This window comes from Lachnellula hyalina (genome assembly GCF_007821495.1).
Source record: "Lachnellula hyalina strain CBS 185.66 chromosome Unknown contig00123, whole genome shotgun sequence".
Classification (NCBI taxonomy): domain Eukaryota; kingdom Fungi; phylum Ascomycota; class Leotiomycetes; order Helotiales; family Lachnaceae; genus Lachnellula; species Lachnellula hyalina.
Genome location: NW_022157237.1, coordinates 27,980 through 52,430, shown reverse-complemented (window position 1 = coordinate 52,430; position 24,451 = coordinate 27,980). Strand labels below are relative to the sequence as shown.

General features: G+C 47.8%; 4 protein-coding genes across 4 annotated transcripts; 2 read left to right on the top strand and 2 right to left on the bottom strand.

Moving 5' to 3' along the window:
- Window positions 1-3,709: 3,709 nt before the first annotated feature.
- On the top strand, window positions 3,710-5,333 carry LHYA1_G006391 (Maintenance of telomere capping protein; the record flags this gene model as incomplete). The annotated part of the gene is made up of 2 exons (XM_031151330.1): window positions 3,710-4,283; window positions 4,330-5,333. The coding sequence occupies 2 exons, from the start codon at window positions 3,710-3,712 to the stop codon at window positions 5,331-5,333; spliced, it is 1,578 nt and encodes a 525-aa protein (XP_031003426.1).
- Window positions 5,334-9,210: 3,877 nt separating this feature from the next.
- On the top strand, window positions 9,211-11,466 carry srk1 (Serine/threonine-protein kinase; the record flags this gene model as incomplete). The annotated part of the gene is made up of 5 exons (XM_031151329.1): window positions 9,211-9,250; window positions 9,386-9,846; window positions 9,925-9,975; window positions 10,082-10,326; window positions 10,377-11,466. The coding sequence occupies 5 exons, from the start codon at window positions 9,211-9,213 to the stop codon at window positions 11,464-11,466; spliced, it is 1,887 nt and encodes a 628-aa protein (XP_031003433.1).
- A 3,001-nt stretch (window positions 11,467-14,467) lies between these two features.
- LHYA1_G006389 (uncharacterized protein) lies at window positions 14,468-16,238 on the bottom strand (the record flags this gene model as incomplete). The annotated part of the gene is made up of 3 exons (XM_031151328.1): window positions 14,468-15,864; window positions 15,984-16,071; window positions 16,128-16,238. The coding sequence occupies 3 exons, from the start codon at window positions 16,236-16,238 to the stop codon at window positions 14,468-14,470; spliced, it is 1,596 nt and encodes a 531-aa protein (XP_031003415.1).
- Window positions 16,239-17,070: 832 nt separating this feature from the next.
- Window positions 17,071-18,618, bottom strand: LHYA1_G006388 (uncharacterized protein; the record flags this gene model as incomplete). The annotated part of the gene is made up of 1 exon (XM_031151327.1): window positions 17,071-18,618. One exon carries the CDS (start codon window positions 18,616-18,618, stop codon window positions 17,071-17,073), a length of 1,548 nt encoding a protein of 515 aa, XP_031003416.1.
- Window positions 18,619-24,451: the final 5,833 nt, after the last annotated feature.

Sequence of the window (24,451 nt, the reverse complement as noted above, 5' to 3'; positions counted from 1 at the left end):
GAGGAAAGTCACTGAAGGCGAGGTAAAAGATTTTTTGATATATTCGAATCATAAATTTGAAATAATATTAATATCTCGCTCATGTTAATGCAGACCCCACCTGGTGCTACCGTATGCCGAATCCATTGAAGATACTATGATCTATACATGTCCACCTAGCCGTTCCACTTCCTCGCTTCATCCTCCCTGCCTACCATCCCTATGTCTATCACTGTCCCATTTTCCTATTATTCTTAACCCAATTGCCGTTACCAAAGATCCATCCGCGGCTTGCGGACCCGCTTCGCGGCGTAGACCGGCGATGAGACGTTTTGGAAGGTTGTGAGTTTCCTCGATTCCCAATTATCGTTTTCTTGATCATTAGAAGGATACATCACCAGCTCGCGATCAATTTCGCACTGGCGTGCACGCGTTCCCAAATGCCTTGGAGTCTGAAAGTTAATGCGCTCGCTCAATGGCCTCTGATTGATATGCTGCCCCGCCTTCTAAGAAGAGTAGTTATCATCATCGTCCTCCGGCGAGTCCATTGCCTGCGTGAGATCCATCCTGTTCTTGCGAAGTCGTTTGCCCAATTTCATGGGACTGCCCGGGGATGTTAAGGCTTGGTATCGGTCGTATTCGCTCTCGCGCCTGAACTGCATCTTCAGCTCTTCATCTTCGTCGTCATCATCGTCATCGTCATCATCCATTTCGTTAGAGTCGAGAATGAGTTGTGTTGGGCGCCGGGCTCGTTTGCTTGGACCTCTGGCTGGTGGTAGTGCGGGGGTTTGTATGGCAGCGGTTTTTTTACCCTTTGCTGCTGATGTTTTGCGCGAACTTGATGGTTTGTTGCGTTTTGAGGGCCCGGGGTCCGTTGGGGTCGGAATTGGTGTTTCTGGTTGTGGTAGTATTGGTGCGGGGGCCTGAGATTGCAATTGAAACTGTTCTTGTACTGGCGGGTGACCATGTGCTGGGTGCTGTATGGGGTAGTTATTTGGGACAATGGCTGAAGGCATTGAAAATGGCTGCTGGTAGCCTCCTACTGCCCCCTCTTGTACTTGTTTAGCCTCCAACTTGGCGGCCTTCTTCTTGGCATTCGTAGCCTTCCTACTCTCCATTGCAGTGGCCATTTCTCCCTTCTCCCATCGCTTCCTAAGGCTTTCAGAGAGTTTATGAGACTTTATTCGTTTCTTACGAAGGGCCTCGAGTTGCTCTGCATCTAGAAGTGATTCATCAATCTCCTCTTCCTTGACCTTCCGTTTCCTGCTCTTAGTAGCAACGAGAGGAGGAAGAGGCGTGACTGAAGGGGGACCTTCGACGACTAGAGTGTCTGGCTCAGTGTTATTAGATTCAAGCTTTCTTCCCCTTTGTTCATGGGAAGACGAAGTCGATGGTCGAGAAGTTGCCGCTGAGGTGGATTTCGACGAGTCGTCAAACCCTGTAGATTTGCCACGTGTACGGCGTGGTTGAACATGATTGACGAGGTTTTCAACAGATTCGTGAAGCGCTTCCTCTTGCCTTGGTGCAAGTTTTCGGGGAGCTGTACCAATTTCCAAAGTGGGGCTCGTAGATGGCGGTGGGATCTGGAACTCCTTGAGCTTTGACTTCGTTGGTGGTCGACCAACCCGCTTTCCAGAGGGAAATACTCTGACCGCTGGTGTCCCACCGTGGCCCTGCGGTGATGTTCGTGGCCGCGCCTGAAAGTCGAGAGTAGCATCAAGGTTCCTAGCCTTACGTGCACGTTTTGCGGGTAGTTCCTCTTCGTCCGTTTCAGGCGTGACACTTTTGTCAGCATCATATGATCTCTTTGCGACGGTCCGCTGACTCCGACCACCACGACCCTCTTCGAAAACAGGGCCTCTGGCTTTTACTTTATCGTTTAGATATGGCTGTGGCTGATTGCCAACATGGTGTAGCTGCGAAGAATAATTGAATCCGTAGGCATCAGCATGCTTCATGTCATCAAAAGTGGTTTGGTCTAAAAGCTTTCCATATCTCTTGCGTTTCTCCACAGCAACTTCCTCTTTGGTAACTCTCTCTTGAAGGATGGGTTTGTTCGCCAAATCGATATTATCCGCTTTCGATACTTTCTGTCGCTTGTGCACTCCCTGCAAGAAAGTAGGGTTTCTGAGATTTCGAAGACATTCATGTATGTCGCTCTGATCGGGAAAGAGGGCTTGCTGCTCTTCCAGCCATCTATCCCAGTCACTTCTGCTAAGTCTGAGCTCCGTTTTGTAGGTTTGGCCAATCTCAAGGTATTTCTGATCTTCCGCTTTCGTTTTCTCCTCTTCAATTGCCTTTGTCCTATCTGCGGCAATCTTGGTCTGTGCTTTTGTGTATGCCTCATGGTCATCAATCTCCTTTCCAATAGTTTCCCATTCCTTTTGATAGTCGACAAGGACGACGGTCACGTTGGATGTCCGACGATAGAGGTCCTCGTAAGGTAGATCTTCATGACACCCAAGATAATTTTCGAAGACGTCGAGAGGAGTGAATTTAGGAAAAGGGTATCGAATCTTAACGTCGGTTTTGTCTTCATTGAGACCTTCAGGGACGGGATCGGCGGAAGATTTTGAGTCTTCCGGCTCCTCGGAGTTTCTGCGGGTCGCAATCGACGTTTCTCGATCGTCGACCTTGTCATAATAAGCAAATTCCGTCTCTGGATTACTATAAGCACGAATGGCGTGGTCGAGATTGTCCTTATGAAGAAAGCCATTTGCCGGAGAATGGCCGTTGACCTCGATGGATGTAACACGAGACGAATGTTTTCCACCCAGCAGTCTTGAGGCGTCAACAGTAATAGTATTGTTATTAAATGCCGCGACTGAGGGAGAGTCAGGTGGTGGAGTCAGTGAAGAACTGCGTGAACTGTCATCATCATTATCATATGTGATTGCAGTGCTGGGTCGAGTGCATGAATTCACGTGATGGCGGAAATCCTGTAGTATTAAGTCAATGGATGAGCCCAGCAGCGATTGCGAACGGGGACGCAGAAGAACAAACAAACCTTAGTCGACAAGCCTGAAAATGTACCACGACAATGCAGACATATCGACGAGGCTGTAGAAGAAGAGACTGATTCTAAAGGGGTCTTGGTCGAGAAATTTGCATTGATTGATGTCCCAGCCTCCAAAGTCTCCGGAGAGTCATGTGCAGTAGTAGGCCGGGTCTTGATTCTTGCCATAATGTAAGATGATGCTGGAGACTTTTTCCAGGGCGCTGATTAGGGTAGGAAAGTGTAGATGGCGATGTGGGGTGATTTGTAAAATGGACACCGTTTGTCTCACGACAAGTGCGTATATGCAAAGAGTTTGTAGAAAGGGCCCAGATGGGGAAGAGGCAACGGGACGACGGGAAAGTGGAGTATGTAGGTATGAATGGAGAGTTTGAGCAAGAAGTAGCAGCAAACAATAAATTGACCCGGGGCAGTATAAGATACGGGAGCTGTTATTGTTGTCGGCCAGAGTGAATACTCTTTCTTTTCTTACAGTCAGTACGGTTCAGTTCTCTGGTCTGGGGCTTTAGCGTCCTGTGTCCTGTGCCTGTGCTGTCCTGTCCTGTGCAGCATGCCACGACACCAATCACCGCCCAGCCTCATCCTTAGCGCCGAAACAAGCTGCATCGAATACCCCCACAATATTAGACCACTTTAGACCGACCGACCATATGCAAACAACACTTGAATAATACAATATCAAAATCCTAAATCCACTGAACAATCGTCGTCAATATGGCCACCAAAAAGTCCAAGGTCGCCCCTTCTGACGACGACTTGAACAAGCTCCTGGAAGGACTTGGTGAGGACGAAGTCAAGGCCCAAGCTACCTCCAAGGGAGCTTCCAAGGCCGCAAAGACAGCTTCCGCTCAATCAGAGCTGGACTTGCTGGACGAACTCGAGAATCTCGGAGCTCAAAAGGCCCCAAGTAGGCCTCATACTCCTCGCGTCCAGTCTATTAGACGCACCAATACAGCTACACCACCACCTGCTGGTTCAACACGGACGAGTGAGGAGAAGGCCTCGGCAGCCAGAAAGTCGGTTGATAGCACTCGATCTTTCCATACCAGCTTTACACCTTCAGCTACGAGCAGCGATCTCCAAGAAGCGGAGAAGAAGCACCCAGTTGCTCAGCCAGCAGAGGTTGCTCCTGTTGAAGCCGGTGGTGGCTGGTGGGGAGGCATTTTCGCAACAGCAAGTGCTGCAGTCAAGACAGCCGAAGCTGCAGTCAAGGAGATCCAACAGAATGAAGAGGCGAAGCGGTGGGCTGAACAAGTGAAAGGAAATGTTGGGGCTCTTAGAGGCCTCGGTAAGTTAATGTAAATGGCCTCAATCTCATCTGCTAATCCCCCCAGGTGGTGAACTTCGCTCCCGAGCACTACCAACGTTTACAAACATCCTTCATACACTTGCCCCTCCCATTTCGTCCCATGAGCGACTTCAAATCCACATCACTCATGACTTCATCGGCTATCCTTCCCTCGATCCCCTTATATACTCGACCTTCTCCCGCGTCATGGCCCAAGTAGAAGGCGGGGATCTTCTCGTCATTCAACGCGGCCACGAGGCAACAGCACGCCGCAATTCAGAAGCCGGTTATACAGGAGGCAGTGGTGGCTGGAGCGATGGCCCGTGGTGGAGACAACATGGTGAGCATCGTGATCTAGGATCCGTGAAAGGTCTCATCGAAGGCACCAAGCTCGTCCGCGTGAGCGCCGAAGCATATTCCAACGAGTATTTTACCTCGCACGGTGGACTCGAATTAGCTGCGCAGCGCGCAACAGAGAACCTCAGCGAATCGAATCCAGTCCGAAGCAGCGATATCTTCTTGGCCGTACAAGCAATTTCACACGATGCGCCCGAGGATCTGTTCCAGGGCCCGGCTAAGGAGAAGGAAGAGGAGAGTGCTGTGCAGGAGAAAGATACGCCTGATGAGCTTGTTTCCTTTGCGCTATACTTGCATGATCCTGTGCACAGCATCACCTTCCACACTGTCACCCAATCCATTCCCGCAAAGTGGATTAGATGGCTCGATGCTCCATCTCCCTTGACACCTGCTTCATCTACCTCACCTACCCATCAAAAGACCAGCTTCTTCGGACGAGACGGCGAGCCAGTCCCTAACCCCAACTTACCTGAGGAAATCGCTGAGATTATTGAGAGTGGCGGTGTTGATCCTAGGGAATGGGTCGCTGAATGGGTGGAAGAGCTGCTAAGCTTAGGCGTAGGGATTGTGGCACAACGATACGTAGCGAGGAGAATGGGGGTTGGTGAGGGCGGTATTGGTCGAGGCAAAGCCCGTATGGAAGAGGTGCTCGAAGAGGGCGGAGGAGAAGCTGCTCGTGCTGGTCTGATCTAGTTGCTTTTGTTTCACGGGGGTATGATGATTTTTTGCAGCGATTATTTACATTTTGGGTCATGGCGGCGTCCTTGCTAGGGAGCATGTCCTCTATTTCTTATGCTACGGCTATCGGTTTATTATACGTTGAACGAAGTACTAAGCCCTCAATGATTACCATGTCGCGCTCTTAAATGCAGTTATAGTTCTACGCAACCAATCAAGAGATTGCTGGTCTGTTTCCATTTCTACCGCTCTTTACAAAGTACAGTGCACTTCTTGACGCCCGTGCGCTCAATTTTGAATGGGCTCTGACTTTAAGTGAAGTCAAAATTAAGTATTTTTCCAATACAAACTCCACAACTACATACTTCATGTCTGCATGCCTTACCTCTTATTACTATCTTGCACAGATACTTACTTGCCCCGACAGATTCCAACAGCCTGAAATTCACTCACTCACCAACCCGTCATTCACCACACCTTTCTTTCCCAAACATATCCATCCCCTCATGTTCATCAAGTATTTAAACCCTCTACCCCCCTCACCTCTTCCTTTAATTCTGAGTATCTCTCTACAACCTCTCCTCGACAATATTATCAAGATGGACGTTACTTCAGCCACGGCATCGCTTTGATCTAGTTTTAGCTTATTGCTTGTTGCGCACGAGTTGCGAGCTGCATATTCCTTCCTAATTAGCCTACTTTTACAGTAGATGTAAAAACAATTTGCAGAAGTCAAAGTAGAATAATGCTTCTGTCAAGCATGATTCTCGGTCGGGAGATGTTTGTATGATAGGATGTAAGGGGTGTAGTGGTTCATGCTCTGTTTTGGTGCTTATCTCGATACTTACTTGGTCTTGACAATAACAACCAGCGTAGTTCTACATCATGCGAGTTGCTTGGGAGCCTCGACTCGTCCGTTTCAGGCTCGCTCTAGGCTGCGTGTATCGATTCTATGAACCTTTGCTTTTATAGAGAAGCAGAATAGCGTTTCTTTGCTGAGCAAGTTATATGTATAGATGAGGATCATGAGGTCATCAGTAAGTAAGTGAATGCATGCATGCATGTATACCCAAACCTCCAAATATGTTTGTTTGCCTCGGCGGGCAGGCACATGGGTTTCCTGTTTAGCACACGGAATTCAAATACAGTTGGTATGAAAAGTTTCAGCTGTCAGTAATCAATTTGTCTTCCAAGTGAAAGTCGGACACCGGCATCCTACTTCTCGCGCGATTGAAACATGGTAGATGTGACTTGCTTGGTTTCCTGATTGCAACTAAACTCGTATAGTTCGTTCGTATTGCAGGTAATATATATATATATGTTGGGATATATGTCACGTGTACCACATGACCTTAGCTTCGATGACTAAGCAGCGACGAGCGAGGCCTTCCCCTCATCGCCGCAACCTTAGCTAGAACCTCTTCTACACCTAGAAATGCAACCACCAAGTACACGAATCTAGGCCAGACCAGTGCACTATGTGTAAACCGACACTACTCTTCTCTCGCCTTAGTCATGAGTATGTTTTGAACAATAGCATAGCATTATAATAATAGAAAGCATGAATGAAGATTCGCGGTATTTTGGGTTCCAATCTATTACTAGAGATCCGAAGAATCTAAACCATTTAGTCCTGAGACCAGTAACATTGTGCCTTATAAGCTAGAAAGAAAGTGTTGGCGCGTTCGGGAGTACAGTTTTTAATTATTACTAAGATCTTGCGTTGCGGAAGCCTGCTATACAGTAGTACAGTACAGATATCATGCCATGCCATGCGGCTAAGACATCTGACTAAATTAGTTACTATTCCGCGAGACGAATTGTATCCGGGAGGTCCCATTGAAGGCCTCTTGAGAGAGCTGAATAACGGCTCTAATCCAAACGGATCAATAAGGAAATAATAATAAAGCAGTTTTAAGCAAGAGGAGGAATCGTGATATATCACCCGCGGGAACTCCGCCTCCAACTGGACGGACGGGGTGCAACAGGTGGGCGAGGAGGCGAGCTACTGTAGCTGATTTTCAGGGTCTGCTATGCAGGGTTCCGGCGGAGCAGAACTTATGACGTAGCTAAGCAGGTGCTTTTTGAACCGTGTATAGAGTATGGCGATCAAGACTTTCGTTTCCTTGTCGCTTTTGTAAGAAATGTTAGGAAGGTATGAATGGACGGATTAATGAATAAAGAGTAAAGAATCATATGGCTAGAGTAGGTAGCATTCTAAACTTAGATTCGTGTCGAATGAGATGAGATATGATTTTGGTAGGTGCTGTACTTACTATAGGCAAACCTGGCAGAAAAATACCAAGAAATCATGGTAGATAAGCAAGGCGGGGAGCGTTAACTATTTCCCTGGAATGGAGATTTGTACCGCCAGGCTGTGTGGGGTTGGTGACGGAGGAGGAGAGTTAGCTGTGTAGATCATAAATGTCTGAAACGTGGCTGAGATAGGTGGTTAGTTGACAGGTAGTACCGTACTAACTCTCCCAGATTATCTTGGATATCTAATAGTACTTATTACTATAGTCTGTATAGTATGTTTGTCTCGGCACATTGAGCCATATGGTTGAAAGAAGGCGCAGGTGGATTCGCCTGGAACCAGAAACTATTAGCTGGAATAGAAGGCCGGACTAGCCGTGGTGCAGTACTTAAGGTAGGGAGAACACATTTGATTAAAAGCTGTCAAACCCTTCTCTAATATCTCACTCGAAATCGAAGAATCATATCCTCGCATTTTTCGCTTCTTCAAACAAACACAGGACCGGACGAGAGCCAGACGAAGGCCAGACGAAGCCAGCTTCCCCCCACATAGAACTTAGGCTTGACTGCTTAAACGGAGGAGAGTTTATTAAAAACGCCATCATCGACGATGCCTGACTCCAGCAGCGTATGCCTGACGGTGGCATATTAACATCATGTTCCATGTGAGTAGAATTCCAATTAAGATTCCCTGTATGGTGCGTACACCCTCGTCGCAGGTCCTGGATGAAGTTAGATGAAGTTACTTGATCTGTTTCGCTGTGCAAAGTATAGTACAAAGGAAGTAGACATGCAGCTGCGTGGTAATCTTCATTCCAGGACCATCCATCCCATCGTCCCAGGCATCATCGTGCGTTGGGCCTATGTAATGGCTGACTCCAGTGATAACGGGTGAAATGAATCCTGTGGACAGCATGCAAAGTTGCAAACCGGATACTGCCTCCGTAGATTCGCATTGGGCACTGGACTTGCAAGGAAACACTAGGTATGGGTATGTCCCGACATGCATTTCCCTCCCCTTTTCCTGACAATCCAATCCCTTCTAATCCAATCAACCCAATCAATAATGATGAACCCTTCCCTTCCCTTCCCTTCCCTTCCCTTCCCTGCCATCCCATGCTGTCCAGTTCGTTTAGAGCTCTGGCCCTCCATGACGAGGACCATCTTGTTATGACGTTGCTTGAGCTCCCTCCCTTCCGTTTGGACCCTGCTTAGCAATTCCTTCCAACGCGCTAGCAGGATTCGCTCCAAGCTGCTGCATCATCTGGTGACTCGTAGTTACTATACTTGTACTGTGCCATTATATCCTCTCTCTCTCAAACCCTACCTACTTGTCCTTCGTCCTTTCAATTGCATTCGAAAGAAAGAATCGCGATCTGCAGTCTGGTTGTCGATCACGTCGAAGGGTGTTTTGCCAGGATCTTCCATTTTCAATACTTCATACTGGACTTCGCTTACTGTGCCTACCTCCGCCATTCATTCCCACTCCACTTCACTCCACTCTGCCCTCTTGTGTCTTCGTTTTCATCACCGTCCCTTCCATTCTGGGTCCTTGTCTTACGCATCGCATCTCTCCCCCCCGAGCCCGACGCCCTGCGAGATCTGATCTGTATCTGAAGAGCTTCCCCTTCTAACCATGTCTCTATCACAGTCAATAAAGAATCTCATCCGCCATGGTATGTAATCAACTTCCCCCCCCCCCACCCCACCTCCAACTTCCTGCGACCTACATACCCCGCCGGACGCCGAGCAAAACAACCACCTCTCTCCGCTTTTAATCATTCACCGGCTAACTTGAATATTTCACGCAGGAAAGCAAGGGCGAACCGCGCAACCACAAGAATCTCCAACCAATGTGACGCCGCATCACAACGATTATGCGTCTCCTCCCAAAAACCGATACGCCAACTCAGACCCAAACATGGCCCACCAAGCACATCAAGTTCCCCACGGCGATGCATACTCCACGGCCGATGTAGACGGAAGGAATAGAGGCGCTCAAGCCGGCAACGTCGCAGCCCACGCTGCAGGAAATCACCAGAAGGCGGGCAAAAGCAAAAAGGTCGATGCTACCGAGATCAAGAGACTCGTGGACGAGGAGAACGCAAACAAATCAAAGCTCCCTAAATACCCTGGTCTCGAGCGATGGGAGCTGCTGGAGAAGATGGGCGACGGCGCCTTCAGTAATGTCTACAGAGCAAGAGATCTACAGGGAGACGCCGGAGAAGTCGCCATCAAAGTCGTTCGCAAATTCGAGATGAATTCGAATCAGGTAAGTATTGGTCAAGGCCGCATCTCTTCTTCTGAACTTTCAATTCTCATAAACATTTGCCAACGTGGGTCCTAATAGGGGAATGCGGCGCTTCATCCGGATTTCAAGAAGCAACCAAAGGTAGTGGAGGTGCGCATTACTTTTCATTACCTGGCAATGCCGGGTTTTTTCTCTCCTTTGAATAATTACATCCAGTTATTTACCGTATCATACTAACAATTATCCTTCAAAATAGAGAGCAAATATCTTGAAAGAAGTTCAAATTATGCGTCAGCTGGAGCATCCCAATATTGTCCAGCTCATTGACTTTGACGAATCGAAGCAACACTACTTTATTATTCTAGAATTGGCCCCTGGTGGAGAACTTTTCCATCAAATCGTTCGTCTCACTTATTTCAGCGAGGATTTATCGAGACATGTCATCACCCAGGTTGCAAACGCGCTGGAATACCTGCATGAAGAGAAGGGTGTTGTGCACAGGTATGTCTCACAGTAATATATCTTGCACACCCTCACTGACGTCATCACAGGGATATCAAGCCGGAAAACTTATTATTCTCGCCGATCCCCTTCATTCCAGCAAAAAACCCGAAACCGAAGTCCTCTGAAGATGAAGACAAAGTAGACGAGGGAGAGTTCATCAAAGGCGTAGGCGGCGGAGGTATTGGTCAGATCAAGATCGCCGATTTTGGCCTTAGTAAGGTTGTGTGGGATAAGGAAACGATGACGCCCTGTGGTACTGTCGGTTACACAGCACCAGAAATCGTGAAGGACGAGCGATACTCCAAGAGTGTCGATATGTGGGCCATGGGCTGTGTACTCTATACACTGCTTTGTGGCTTCCCACCTTTCTACGACGAGAGCATCTCAGTACTGACCGAGAAGGTCGCTAGAGGCCAGTATACCTTCCTTTCGCCATGGTGGGACGATATTTCCAAGCCTGCTCAGGATCTTGTCTCTCATCTCCTAACCGTCGACCCCGTCAAGAGATACGATATCAAACAATTCCTAGCACACCCATGGATTCGAGAAGCCGAGGAACCAACATTCGCTGCTCACGATGCACCACCACTTGCTACCCCTGCTGTAGAACGCGACAGACAATTAGGACCCGGTGGTCAATTGAGAGCATTTGATCCCAGTCTACTAGAATCCCCAGGTGCAGGCAAGCGAATGGATTTTCGAAGCCCAGGCGCAGTCAATTTGCGTGAGGTGTTCGATGTCGGATATGCCGTACATAGACAGGAAGAGGAAAGCAAGCGTCGCAAGAACTTCAAACAAGGTTACCGTGGCGCTGCTGCGATGAATGGACTCAACCCGATCGATGACGATGAAGACTTTGAAGAAGAAGAAGAGGACGGAGAGACCATCCCGGCCAAGGTACCAAAGGCTGGGGATACAGATGTGAGCCAAGTAGAACAAAAGCTCCAGAACACAAACCTTGGAAAGGCACCACAGAAGGGTTATGGACAACACAGTCCCGCGGTAACTGCAGCAGCGAAACAACAGGTCAGGAACAAGAAGGGTGCTTTCGAATTGAACCTCGACGGCGCAACCTTACTGGGACGAAGAGGGCACAAGGGCCCCAGCGGATTACGCAATGCAGAGTCCCATGTATAGCAACCAACTTTTCCTAAGTTCTTAGCGGGAGATTGGTAGAAGACATGAGCTCTTGTTTTACAATAAATTTTGGCGTTGGGGCGGGCCCTTTCATTGTGTTCTTTGCTTTCAGCGTGGTCTCGAAGTTGCATTCGGTGCGACAGGGAAAGTACATGGGTGGTGGCAATTAAGTAGCATTACTCAATGCATATACATATGCATTTCTCTTCATTCTAAGCTTGGGGGGTAATATTTACTAATCAGATTGAACGTGAACTTGGCTATTTCTGATCGGCGAGTGCCAGGACTCGAGTTTCGTGAAGTGTAAGAATATCAAGCGCAGATACAGGAACAACTGACTAACTGTATTTTTATCCATCAACTTCTTTCCCGCTTCGCGAGCTTGGATTTCAACCCCTTGCTTAATACTCCCAGCAGCTTCTAGTGAAGCCTAAAACACTCAATGCACCTCCTCTTACACAAAGAGATTACAGCTAGAGCCTGCTAGCTGTATCACCACACCTTTACTAACTCCGTCCTTAAGTTATTTTTCTTGCAAGATGATTTATTTACCTGCAGTTGCCGTGTTTTCCTTTCATTTCGCGGCTTCCAAGGAGGTGGTGGGGGGTGGACTAGTTTGCATATTTACGGCTAGCCAGCCGTTTCAAGTGCATTTCGGATGAAATGAGATGATATTATCAACTATCAATATTATCAAAATACGCAAATAAAGCAGTTAAACGCATTTGCGAATCTTGGAAATGTTTAAAGATTGATGGGGGCAAGTTTGGAAGGAAGGGAGTAATTCGCGCCTACCTCTCTTCAAACAAGAAGTCACGGCCTACAACATCCCATTTTTTAGGCTCTTAAGCTATTGCCCGCTATCTATCCCTCAGCGCATCTACCTCGGTCATGAAAACATTATTCGCCGTACTACTATCTTTTCACATTGTTTGTTTGGTTGCGGCGGGGAGAGGTGGTATGGTATGGTATGGTATGGTATGGTATGACTTTGAAAAAAGAAAGCAAGCAAGCAATAAAAAAGATGAGATGGAGAAGATTGACAAAGATAAAGATGGGATATTGATGAGATGGTACGGAAAGATATGGTATTATTCAGAACCCCAAAGCTAGATGTAATTAACGTCAAGGTCCCACCTACTGTAAAGCTACCTACCCTCGTACACTCGAACCAGCGAGTAGTACGGTACGTGCAGCAGCCTACCTTGAGTATCCCATCTCATTCATCACCGACTGAGTCCATGTCCTCCCCACCCTTCCGCGCGCGCTTCTTCGCAGAGGCCAGTTTGCGCGCGCGGCGTGGTACTGTGGTTCGTTTTGGGGCTCTGAACGATGCAGGTGCGTCGTCGGGATGGAAATCGGTTTCTGAGTACAGTAGGGATGGGTCTAGTTCCTGCTCCTCGTCTGCTTCGGACGGGGGCGGCTCAAACTGCGTATACCAAGCGTCGTCGTTGGTGTCGGACATGGTGAGTTGAGATGGGAGATGCGCTCTGGTACTCCGACAAGTGTTGGGTTTGGTTGTTGGGATGAAAGGTGTTCGGGATGGGCGATAGGATTGTGCGTGGGTGTGGGTATATAGGAGGAAAGAAGAAGTTGGAGCAAGAGAAGCGGATTCATGCTACGACTGAGCAGGTCGGCGGCGCCCACCAATACCACTATGCGTCCGAATCGAGCTCAAGCGTAGGTAGGTAGTCAGTGCTCTTCTCGCCTTCGCCCGCCATGATTTGGTAGAAGCTTCGACATCACGTTTCAACTTCATTGTCAAGGACAGCACCCAACGACTTCGAAACAACTCGAATTGATATTTGTATTCCTCGCCAAGTCATTCATTGTTCATTCATGCATATTTGCCAATAGCCTTATGACGCCTCTAAACGTAGGTATGTAAATAGATAATACCTCCCTCGATATTGGCCGCGCTTCTCCCACACATATAATTCAGATAAGACTTGATGAAATAGGAGCAAGCAGCTGCATGAATAACTGCAAAGAATAGGCAGATCCTTCTTTGATAGAAACACTGTTCCGACCTTAATACAACGCAGTATATTCTGACTGTTCACTGGAAATAAGGAGGGAGTGGCATTCAGGGGTAAGTCAACATGGCCTCGCTAATTCCGAACAAAGCAAATATTTATACATGCAATGCATCATGCACCGCATTATAAGTTTCAAGAATGGCACGTATAGAGAAATAGGTAGAAGTATGATCTAGCACTTTTACTTAGCTAAGTACTTATTCAACACAATTTTAATACCAAGAACCTCCGAAATAACTAGCCTAACCGGCCATCCAAACTCCCCCCCACTCCACTTGAGCAAAATAGCTAGGTATATCTAGGTACTTATTTACTTAACAGAAAGCAAGGGGGTTATGCCAACGCGAGGGGATAGGTTTGTGTTAAGTGTGCAGGCCAAGAAAGTAAAGTTTTACAATCTACAAAATATTCAGCATGAATGGTTGGTTATAACAGCATTATGTTTTTTTCTTTCTTTCTTTTGGAAAGGGAGGGGGTGAGGAGGGAAGGAAGGTATGAGCGAGACTGGCATAAAGAGAAGAGGGATCTATATGTATGATAGCTGGAGACAACTTTGGGTATATGGTAGGTAAATGTGGAAAGCGCAGTTTTTAGGTCTGGGATAGAGAGAGTGATGAAAGAATTGCCGGGAAGTATTATGCTGGTTTTGGATATGGAAGGTAGGTATAACTAACGCGCCTCATACTCGGAGGCCGCTGGTGGTGGCTTTGGTGGGAACAAACAATTGGAAACACCCTTTTTCGACTTTGAGATATTCTAGTAATAGGTTGTATATCTTTAGTGGTGATGGAATTATTCTATAGCTACTCTTGCTCAAAGCTCTAAATAGCCTCGCTTGGAGTTGCAAAAACAAGATGGATATATGGATCGTGGAGAGGGTAATGGGTATGCTGCATGCAATGTGCAGATTCATATCCGAACTACCGGCGTTGCGGAGTAGAGTTTAATACGTCTATGATCAATCATGACACTTCGGGATATCTCCGTCCACTAACCCCTTTAATCGGACTCACAGCCCTACGCTCACGATCCCTGTCCCTAAAACTCCTATGGTCCCTCCCCACAGGCTCCCTCTCGCGGTCTCTGTCTCTATCTCTATCACGCTCCCTATCCCTCCTCGGCATATCATCATGACTGCTGCGCCTCGGCTTATCTCTCGGCCTCAACGAATCCCTCTCACGGTCCCGCTCACGATCTCTATCTCGTCTCCTATAATCATCTCTACTCCGTCTAGGTAGCTCCTCGTCCTGACTAGATTCTTTACTACCCCTTTTGAACAGATCCTGGACTTCACTCAAGTCCTTCCAAGATACTTTATTCCCACCTCGTGATCCACTCCTCGACGCCCTGTCTGGATCCCGTTTCCCGAGTAAGAAAGGCGCAGATAGTTTACCAGTCAGGTCGATAGGGATGGGATAGCTCCTGCGTTTCACCTCCTCGTCTCTCTCTCTTCTTCCCCGAAGTCTTGGATCGGGAGGTATGGGGACTGCAGGTGTTGGGACCGTGGGCGCGAAGCGTCTTGAACTCGGTCCATCTCCCGCATTTGATGAGTGAGATGAAAGGGGATGTGAGCGCCCTCTTGGCGCCCCTGTGTTGGCTTTAGTTTTAGGACTCTGGGGGCTATCGTCTTCGGATGAGGCATCAGACGAAACGCTAGCTTGGTGGTGTTCCTGCCGTGGGTGACTATGCCGTCGCGCATGATGAGGTGTAGGGGGTGGCCGGAGATCTTGGGGTGATGTAGAGTTTGGCGAGGAAGGAGGAGAATTTAGATTATCGGGGTAGCTTCGTCGCCGTGAGCGCGAGAGACGGGATGATTCCTCAGGAGCTAAGAACTGGCGTGCCCGATGGCTCGGCGAACGGGAGATCACTGGACGTACGGGCCGGGCTCCAGTACCAGGTACGTGAGAATAGGATATAGGTCTTGAAGTCACTCTAGATCTGGGCTCAGAGTAATCTGTTCCTGCTCTAGGCCGGGTTGAGGGTCGGCCATGGACATGCGTGTAGCCTTCTTCCACCCGCACTCTTGGTCGCGGTGGCAGATCCGGACGCATCGACTCATCGTCAGCATCTGGGGAAGCTCGTCGCCGTAGCCTTGCAGCACATTCGCTGTGCCATTTCTCTATCTCCGCGTCGCATTTCTGAGGAAATGCCTCTTTTGGGAGCTCGACCGGGAAGGTTTCTCCTGTATCGGGGTTCTTGATCGCCCACTCCCTAACCGCTGTCTGTATGAATGGTACGTGTTCCTCTGGTCCAAGCAGAATCTCTATTGATTGCCATCGGACGAAACCTCGTGTTGTAAGGGCGGGTATCGATGGTGGCTCGAAATCGTGACTGGTAGGCTGAAGCGTATGCTGGCAGCCTATAGATGTATAAATCCATGATATAGAAGGATGCGGTACTTCGACAAAAAGAGCTGCGGTACAAAACGTATTGTATTAGCCTCGCTCAATGAATGAGGTGTATAGAGGAACCGCGTACAATCATAATTCCCTCCCACCGCCTTGTAGAAGCTTGCCAGCTTCGCCGGTACCAGGGTCTTCTCGTCTTTATCCCCAACATCTTTCGACTAGTGAGTGTAAGCATGGAACATAATCGCATGTTGACGCAAACACTGCGACTTACTATATGTTTTGCGATGCCTCGGAGCAGGGCGTCCAGTACCTTGGTGGGTTTCTTGTCGGCTGCAAACAGGTACCCATAATATGCTTTCGCATCAACTGGTTGTTGCGCCATCGTCGACAGAGTTCAGGCAAAGCAAGCGGCTTTTAGCTTGCATGTTCGAAGTGTCGGTGTCTTTGCCAGTGGTGATGAACAGCTGTGAAGGTCATGCTGTGAATGTCTGTGGCGCAAACAGAGGATGAGTTGGCACGCCCAAAATAAATAAGCGTTGTACCCATGCGTGATTTACAGGCGGAGTAATCCGAGAGGCCTATCATTACGATAATGAACCGGTACTCTTTTGTTATAGTATAGGCATGAGTCTACTCGAGTATATACAAAGCAGGGAGTAGAATGAGAGAATGGCCAACAAGTGTCGCATTACAAAGTCAAAAAGTACTTGGGTGTCAATATCCAGGCGCTTGTTGCGGGGACTCCCGCAAAGTAGGTCACTGTCGGTAGTCGAGAAGAAAGTGGATCCGGAGATGGGGGAAACTAAAGTGACAGGGGAAAGGACTGACAGTCTCTAAGTATAGATGAGAAAATAAAAGATAGTCATAAAATATATATTGCCTTTTCCTACTAAAGATTCTAACATATCTCTATACTGTTCAAGATGTAGCTCGACAAGTTAAACCTAGCATCCTTAGGTTACTTACTAGAGAAAGGTCATGATAATCCAATCACTCATTGTAGCTAGATCTTTGAGATTCGGAATCATTATTATTATGTAATTCTATGGGGTATCTTTGTTTGCTGTTCCGTCCTACTGGTGCCTCTGAAGTGCTTTCGATTGCAGACAGCTCAAATCCATTCTTTTACATCACATCTCCCCAACGCCTTGCAAAAAAAGATACATTTCGCTTTTCAAATCCAAAGAAAACCAATCCAAATTATTGAAAAGAGCTCAACACCTCCCGACAATTTGTTGCGGGAGAGCAAAATCTTCATAGCTCGGGGGAAGCTCAGAAGTATCGGCCTGAGCCAAGACACTATTGCCAATGAGGTCCTCATGTGGCATCTCAATTAATCTCGGCACCAGATATTCATCCGCACCAGCAAGCTCAGCAGCTGCTTCCTCAACCGTTAAAGTTGCTCGTCGGCTGTGATTTCCGGCTGCGGCAATCTGAACTGGAATACGTAATGCGACGGAAGATGCAGGAACGCCTGCTCCAGGAGTATGGATAGTTAGGTTGAGATCAATGGTGTAAACCCGAGAGGTAATGCAGTTGTGGAAGGAGGGAACCCAAGTTTTCGATGAAGGAAGGGTAATTGGTACCACAATAGTTGCAGAATAGTAGGCTGCACTTTCTTTTGGCGCTGGTGCGTAGACGTTGTCTGAACAATCCGAAGACTCTGTTGAAGACGCCGAGTCTCTTCGAGCGTATGCTGGCGAGGGGGTATGCCTAGTCCATACCACTGACTCTACACACCTAGATGACAGAGGAATTGAGATACCGTATACGCCTCGGTAGGTCTCATATATAGCGGAGGAACTGCGGTACGTGGGGAATTCTGCCGACGGGCGAACTGCGAAATAGGTCCAAACCTTGATCTTGGTAGTTAAGCCTCCAAGTCGTGGTGGTTGAGAAGAGCTTTCGTGAGGATCGAATCGGAGATTCATAGTAGCCATGGTGGTCGGAGGTGTGCAGCTATCGGATGAGGGTGCTGGAAGAATGAGAGCGCTGGTTTGTGCTGCCGAGACGGTAATTTTGCCGAGTTTCCCAGAGAACATGCCCTTCTTTAATGACTTTGTCTTCGAAAGAGTAAACTCATCATCGGTAGGTTCAATGCTCATGGGCGGTGCCTCTGTAACAGCGGGTACGATGTGAAGCTTCCTGAGACCTTCTACAAGAACAATGTCCTTGTTATTGGCCTCCTGGTTCCTGACTACCCTAACCTTGATAGCATACTGAACTTTGCTCATCTCTGGTGCCATATCGTCCTTGACCGATAGCTCTCGATCTCCCATGCTTGGTGGAAGTTGGAGGTGGGCATCGCGCACATGCTCAGCAGTGCTGGTGTGAGAGCAAGATCGTGGAAGCAACTGATCCGGGATAACGAAGTTGAAGGGGAAAGTGTAGGTCCTGCCAGCCTCGGCGACTCGTGGCTGGGGGTAGTCATTCTCTGAGATGGGCATAACCAACTTTAGGAACTTGTGAAGAGCTGTCGTCTTGGACTTGGTCTTCTCAGGTGACAGGTCATCCACGAAAGTCTTCACAGTACCCTCCAAGGTGATGTGGATTTCGTCGAACCGGGCATTGTATGGAGCTGTGATTTCCACCTTGCCAGATAAAGCATCAAATGTTGTGTAGATTTTCCCCTCGATGTGGTCGTCCAATATAATCTCCATATCTGGTCGGCCCTGCTGGGCTAGTCTTTTGGCATAACTTGCGATTGAACCAGTGGTAGACTGAATGGAGGCTGCGTAGCTTGCTCTTCTGTAGGAAGTCATCTTGACGGATGGAATGCGAGAATTGCGAGATGACAGAGAAAATTGCACGAAGGTTGGACTTCGATGTAGATGGTTCGGAACTGATGATAAGGAACCAGAGTGCGCAGGCCAATTGGCTGTGTCGGATGATATATATTGGCTGGGCGCGGGGAACCTTATAATGGTGGCACAGGAGAGCAAGGGAGTTTCGACTTATGGAATGTCTGGCATGCGATTGAAAGTATATATGGTATGGCCAAATGGAAAAAACCGAAAGGGCGTTGGGGGGGGGGGGATTTAACCTTTATACACCCTTCGTACAGAAGGAATGATGAGCAGATATGGATAGTCTTCTCGAAAGGCGTGTGTGAATAGTGAAAGCCTGACTCACTTGGACAAGCCATGCACGCCATGGTTCATTTGGTTCCATCACATTGGATCCGGGTCATCAGGCTCTAGCCCGGTCACGGAGCCAACACGTACGAAATACTTGGGCGGTAGGTACTTGCATGTACTATAAACAGCCAGAAGGGCGTAACGGAGTAGGTAGAGGTAGACCAGGATTTGGGGATCGGCAAAGTCGCGAAACGACCGAGCCATGCATCCATTTCGAAGCGCTAACCCGCATTATGGCGTTCTCTCACTCCTGATTGGTTGGTGTGACTATTCAATAGTGGGATCTGTAAAAAGAATACAGGTAAAATTACTTCGTATGGAGTACCTACGGAGGTAAGGTACAGTACATTAGGTAGTACCGTAGTAGATATCTCGACCCTCGACCTCCACTACTGGACGGAGTATGATTTCTAAGCCTTGCATGTGATGTAGTCCCTCCCTCCAAACCCCCCGAGCTTATGTTTGCGGAGGCAAGGGCGCTTCATCCCCCTATTCATAACTCATAAACCTAAAGAATACTGATCAGGCATTGACTTCACCATTTGGCACTAGGATTGCATTCCCTCCTCAGAGACAACCTGGGTGAAAATCCTTCCTCAGCATGACACACACCAACTTCTTTCTGCATGAGACCCGAACTCCGTAAGTAAGTAAAGGCATGAAGACGGCATCATCACCTTCACTCGAGTCTCGTCCGTTGTTTTGCGCAGAGCCAGCCTTTCCTCCAAAGGCAGTGGAGTCTGTAGGCTATCTCGAGCTATCCACCGCCTAGGGCCGCTAAGGAAAGATCTGTGTCAGAAACCGCGTCTACTCACCGTACACGTTCAGCCTCGCCCAAAACTGCTGTTAGGGATCACGAGAATCCTCATTTTCCTAATTTCCTATGCGCTCGCACAAGATGCGACGAGGATGCGGAAAATTTTCACTGCCAATGGCTCGAGTGTGAGTAATGGAAACAAGCTCATTACAACATCGTGGCATATGCATTGGCTATTAAATTTCTGGCATCATCGAGTGATGAATGAACATCATCTTCAGTACCTTGATGACCGTGGTTAGCCGTCTGATTACATTCCGATAATTTCTTACGCCTTGCTGTTGACAAGTCGTCGCAGCACATTACGGAGTATGGATGACTCAGGCGGCGGTGAGTTTAGTATTTAAGAAGCGACCCGCCCACGGACCGCCGCTTAACAAGCCCCTTTTCCAGCTTCAAGTACCCGAACCCAATACCTGTTTTGTCATGTAATCCACCACGATGTTATAACAGGAAGTGGATCCTACGAGACGCCCTTTAACTTTCCTTTTTGACATCGCTAGTGTGATTTGGTCGCCGAGGTTGGTTAGGAAGCAAGCCGCTCACGGGCCGCTTGAGAAAGCCCCTTTCACAACTTCAAGTAGCCGAACCGATGACCAACCCATGCCGACATGCCGAGTTTCTTGAAGCAAATTGCCCACCAGGCTTTTACTAGAACCCGCCCCTTAAATCTCACATCTAACATCACTGGCCGCCGAAGTCGGAAACCACTACACAAGCACTTCAAAAATGGGAGAGAGTACGAATTCTGATATGCGAGAACAGAGCAATAAGACTCTCAAACTGGAGCTCTGGCGCTCTTAGACCATTCACTCTAAAATCATTATAAATGAAAGGCTTTTCAATGTGGAATTTAATCTCATTTGCAGGATACCTCTAAGGACCTACCGAGAACTTAGAACAACTTGATACAATTCAAAGTAAGACAATTTGAATATAGTACCCACAAACTTGTACGCTCAGCTTTGAAACCATTCTCTTCTCTCCAAAAGGGCAATCTTTCATCCGACTCCGCGCTACGGCTCCATACCTTCCTCAGCCCTAGACTGAGTGAGTAACAGCAAGTATAATATTACCTTCCACTTGCTTTCATGAACTCTTCCGCGGGCTGTTTTACCCAGCCTGGTAAGGTAGTCCCAAACACAAACGCTGCCACTCTGGTGTCGCAGCATCTACCCTCCTCTTTCCACGCTACAAGGCTACATATAAGCCAGGAATTATAGGTTGATAACCCGGGCGGAAGTATGACAGAACAACTTGCTTATGCCATCCATCCGGTTGGTAATGGATATTATTCATGATCAGAGGCCAAGGAAGTATGCTTAAGCCTTATTTTACGGGGCTGCATAGTAGTCCACCTCCTCCCCTCCAAGCTATCCGAATTGGACGAAGGCTGGTGTACATCTGACTCACAACAATAATCGACGTACAATTTCAAGATGTTCGGGACAAGAAGTCTCTCTTCATCGAGAGGTTCTATGGCTCGTTTGTCCACAATATACATACCCTAGGCCAGGGCTTATGCAGCCTCATGGCGAGTGTACTTTACCTCGTTTCCCAGATCCACGGAACACTACTATGCTATTTCAAGCTCGGCAGACAGACCCAGGCGGGGTAAGCTTAATAACCCGCGGCCGGCCTGTATTTACTATCTTGGTACGCCCTCTATTCTTTATGTACTAAATGTCAGTCAGTCAGTCAGGCAGGCAGTCATACACAAGGGATACACGTGGCCCTGTTGCTAGCTAGAGTCCCACTCCCCGGAACATGTACACTAGTGCTTCTTACTCCGTCCTATCGTATATGTAGGTATACTATACGAGTAGGGCCACCGTATCTACGGTGAAACCTACTTAAAAAGGGTTTCCAGAAACGACTCACCACTAAACTAGTACATCAAATAAGGGCTACTGTACAATAGTTGGCGGCGCACTTATAATAGTCATAATAATAATAACATTATTGGGGCAGTGTACTATACCGTAGTACTAACTCACCTCTCCACTCTCTCCTGCAGACAACTTTAATCAACAAGTTACTTACGAAGTAATTCCCAAATACGGGGGATCGATCTCCGGTACTTCGTACCATTCAGTCGCTAGCCTCGACCCTCTTACTTATTACGCGCGTACTGTAATGTCATGTACTAACTCACGCCCTTTGGAACCCGTGCCGTTTAGCAATGTAAGATTACATATGCATACTACGGAGTAAGCTTATCCTATACTGTATAATGAGCAAACCCCTCACGCATATGCATATGATGCATGCGAGAGGTGGAGCTGCACTTGGCGATGTATGAGATTGAATATCATGTAGAGCATTGGGATGGGATGCCTGGGGCTGGCTGGCTGGGTGTAGGCATGTGGGTGAGAAGATCTAGCTATGAGGAATCTTCTAGTCTGGTGGTAAATGTAAGGAGATGTTGAGATGTTGGTGTTATGTTTGGGGAGTCTTGTAATCAAGTACCTACGCTCTGTATTGTGGAAATCTACATTGATCATTGATGCAAGCACACTAGAAGCTTCACTTGACTGGCTCGTCATATAAGGTACTAGTGATAGCAGAAATTTTTGTCTGCGCATTATACCGTTCTAGAGGCATGCACAGTACACCGGCGCGAATTTTAAAATACAATAGGTAGTTCGTAAACAAACAATGCAAAATCTTCATGTATACTTTATGTATCATCACCGCTAACCTGTCCTACAAACCAAAAGCCTAAAGCCTAACCGTTATCCATTCTCCTTGACCATTAATTCATAATTCATTGCACACCACCAACAGCATTCGACCCACAATGAAAACAAAACGACTTCCTACATGCAAACCCAGCCTCGCCACACCTGCGGAACGTCCCACTAGGGGTCTTGACCACAATCGCAGGGCCCTCTGCATGCCTATACTTCAACGGCGTCAGAAGACCAGGCAGAGGCGAGCTAGATCCCTGGTTTGACTCCGCTATCTCTAGGACTTTTTTCGGGGTGAGATCCAGTAACGGCGTGCCTGCACGAATGCTGGGCGATGGAACAGGAGGAAACACAGAGCGTGGAAGAGAGCTCTTCTTGCTGCCGCGACTAGATTGCTTCTGAGCTCTTGCTTGCTTAAAGAGAGCTGGGGCGCGCACAGGCTCATCTTCTTTCTTTATCCTTGGTGTTCTTGAAGATGGCCCTAGCTGCGAGACAGAAAAGTCGGGTTCGTCCGCCATCAACTCGTCGATCTCGTCGCTTGCTTGAAAGTCCTGCAGTTTTCGTTTCCGTGCTACTGTACCGGATCCGGTATCTACTGTATCCTCATGTTTTATGCGGACGGGAAGCTCGAAAGGAGTCTTGGCTGTTCGTCGGGAGGATAAGAGGACGAAACCGTCTGAGCCCAGACTCAACTCATCGGCTTCGGCCATGTCAAATACATTATGAGCAGCAAATCTTTCTGATTTCCTTTTCTTGACCGGAGTTATCGGCGGCGGTCCAGCAGCGCGGTGTTGAGGCTTATTTGGAGGTAACATTGATGACGCAGCATTCGCCTTAAAGGCAGAGTCCTTGTTATTCTCTCGGGTGAACTGTCGAGAAGGACTTCTTGCGTTAGCTGCTGAAGAACCAGAAGTCTCTGGTTGTCTAGCACTAGATGGTCTATCCACTAAATTTTGAGAATTGGTTATGCTTCCAGGCACCGACGGCCGTGACCTTGGCGATGAATTCTGTGTGATTGGCGGACTGACAAGCTCTGGCTCTGGGTGGCGCGTTCCATAAGGTGCCGTATCATTCCCTCTACCGCTTACCTCAGCCCGTTCATCAGAAGCGGAAGTAAATTGTCTGGGCACCTTTCCAAAAGCACTGCCAAGTTCAGGGGATGCTGGGTTATACCATTGCATCTGCTGCTGTTCTTCATTTGCATCCATGAAGGTGGAAGAATGAGTCCTTTGATTGGACGTTTTTTCGTTCCTGGGCTCCTCATTGTGCATATCTGTGATTGTTCTTAGAAATCTTTCCGCAGGATGGTCCATTCCCGTTATAGTGTTTACTTTTGCAGAGGGGTGGTTCACTATGAGCGATGAAACGCTTGTCATCGGTGTATGTGTTGAAGCGCTAGTTGTACCCCTTGGAGTTGACGTTTGATCTAGGTCAGAACTTCCTGAAAATGGTCGACTGGTTGACGTAAATCCATTACTGTGGGGTCTAGCTGGAGACATGAAATCGGAGTCTCTATGTTGGGTGACTGGTCGATCGCTTGATGGATTAGATTCGTTTGATGAGACTTCTAGAGGCTTTCCGAGTTCGCTGCCTATTTCTAACAAATGAGCGTCAACTCGACCTCGCAGTCGATGTAAAGCTCCTATTTTTGGATGATCTGATTTGACATGTCTAACCAAATCCGCTTGCATAAAATATCCATGCTCTCCTTTGTGGAGACATCCAATTTCTCCACATGGAAACGGCGATGTATGATGAACGTTGAGGAGGTGCGAGGACATTTGTGACTGCTCTTCGTCTGCTCTTCTTTGTAATATATAAACTTTCATTGTGTAAAATCTGCAATCAGCGTGAGGGCAAGGAGCACTTGTGATTGAGGTATCTTTGTTGTTTTTTCTGACAGAGCTAGCAAAACTCAATGGACGGGACTTTTCATTGCGAGTATCAATGG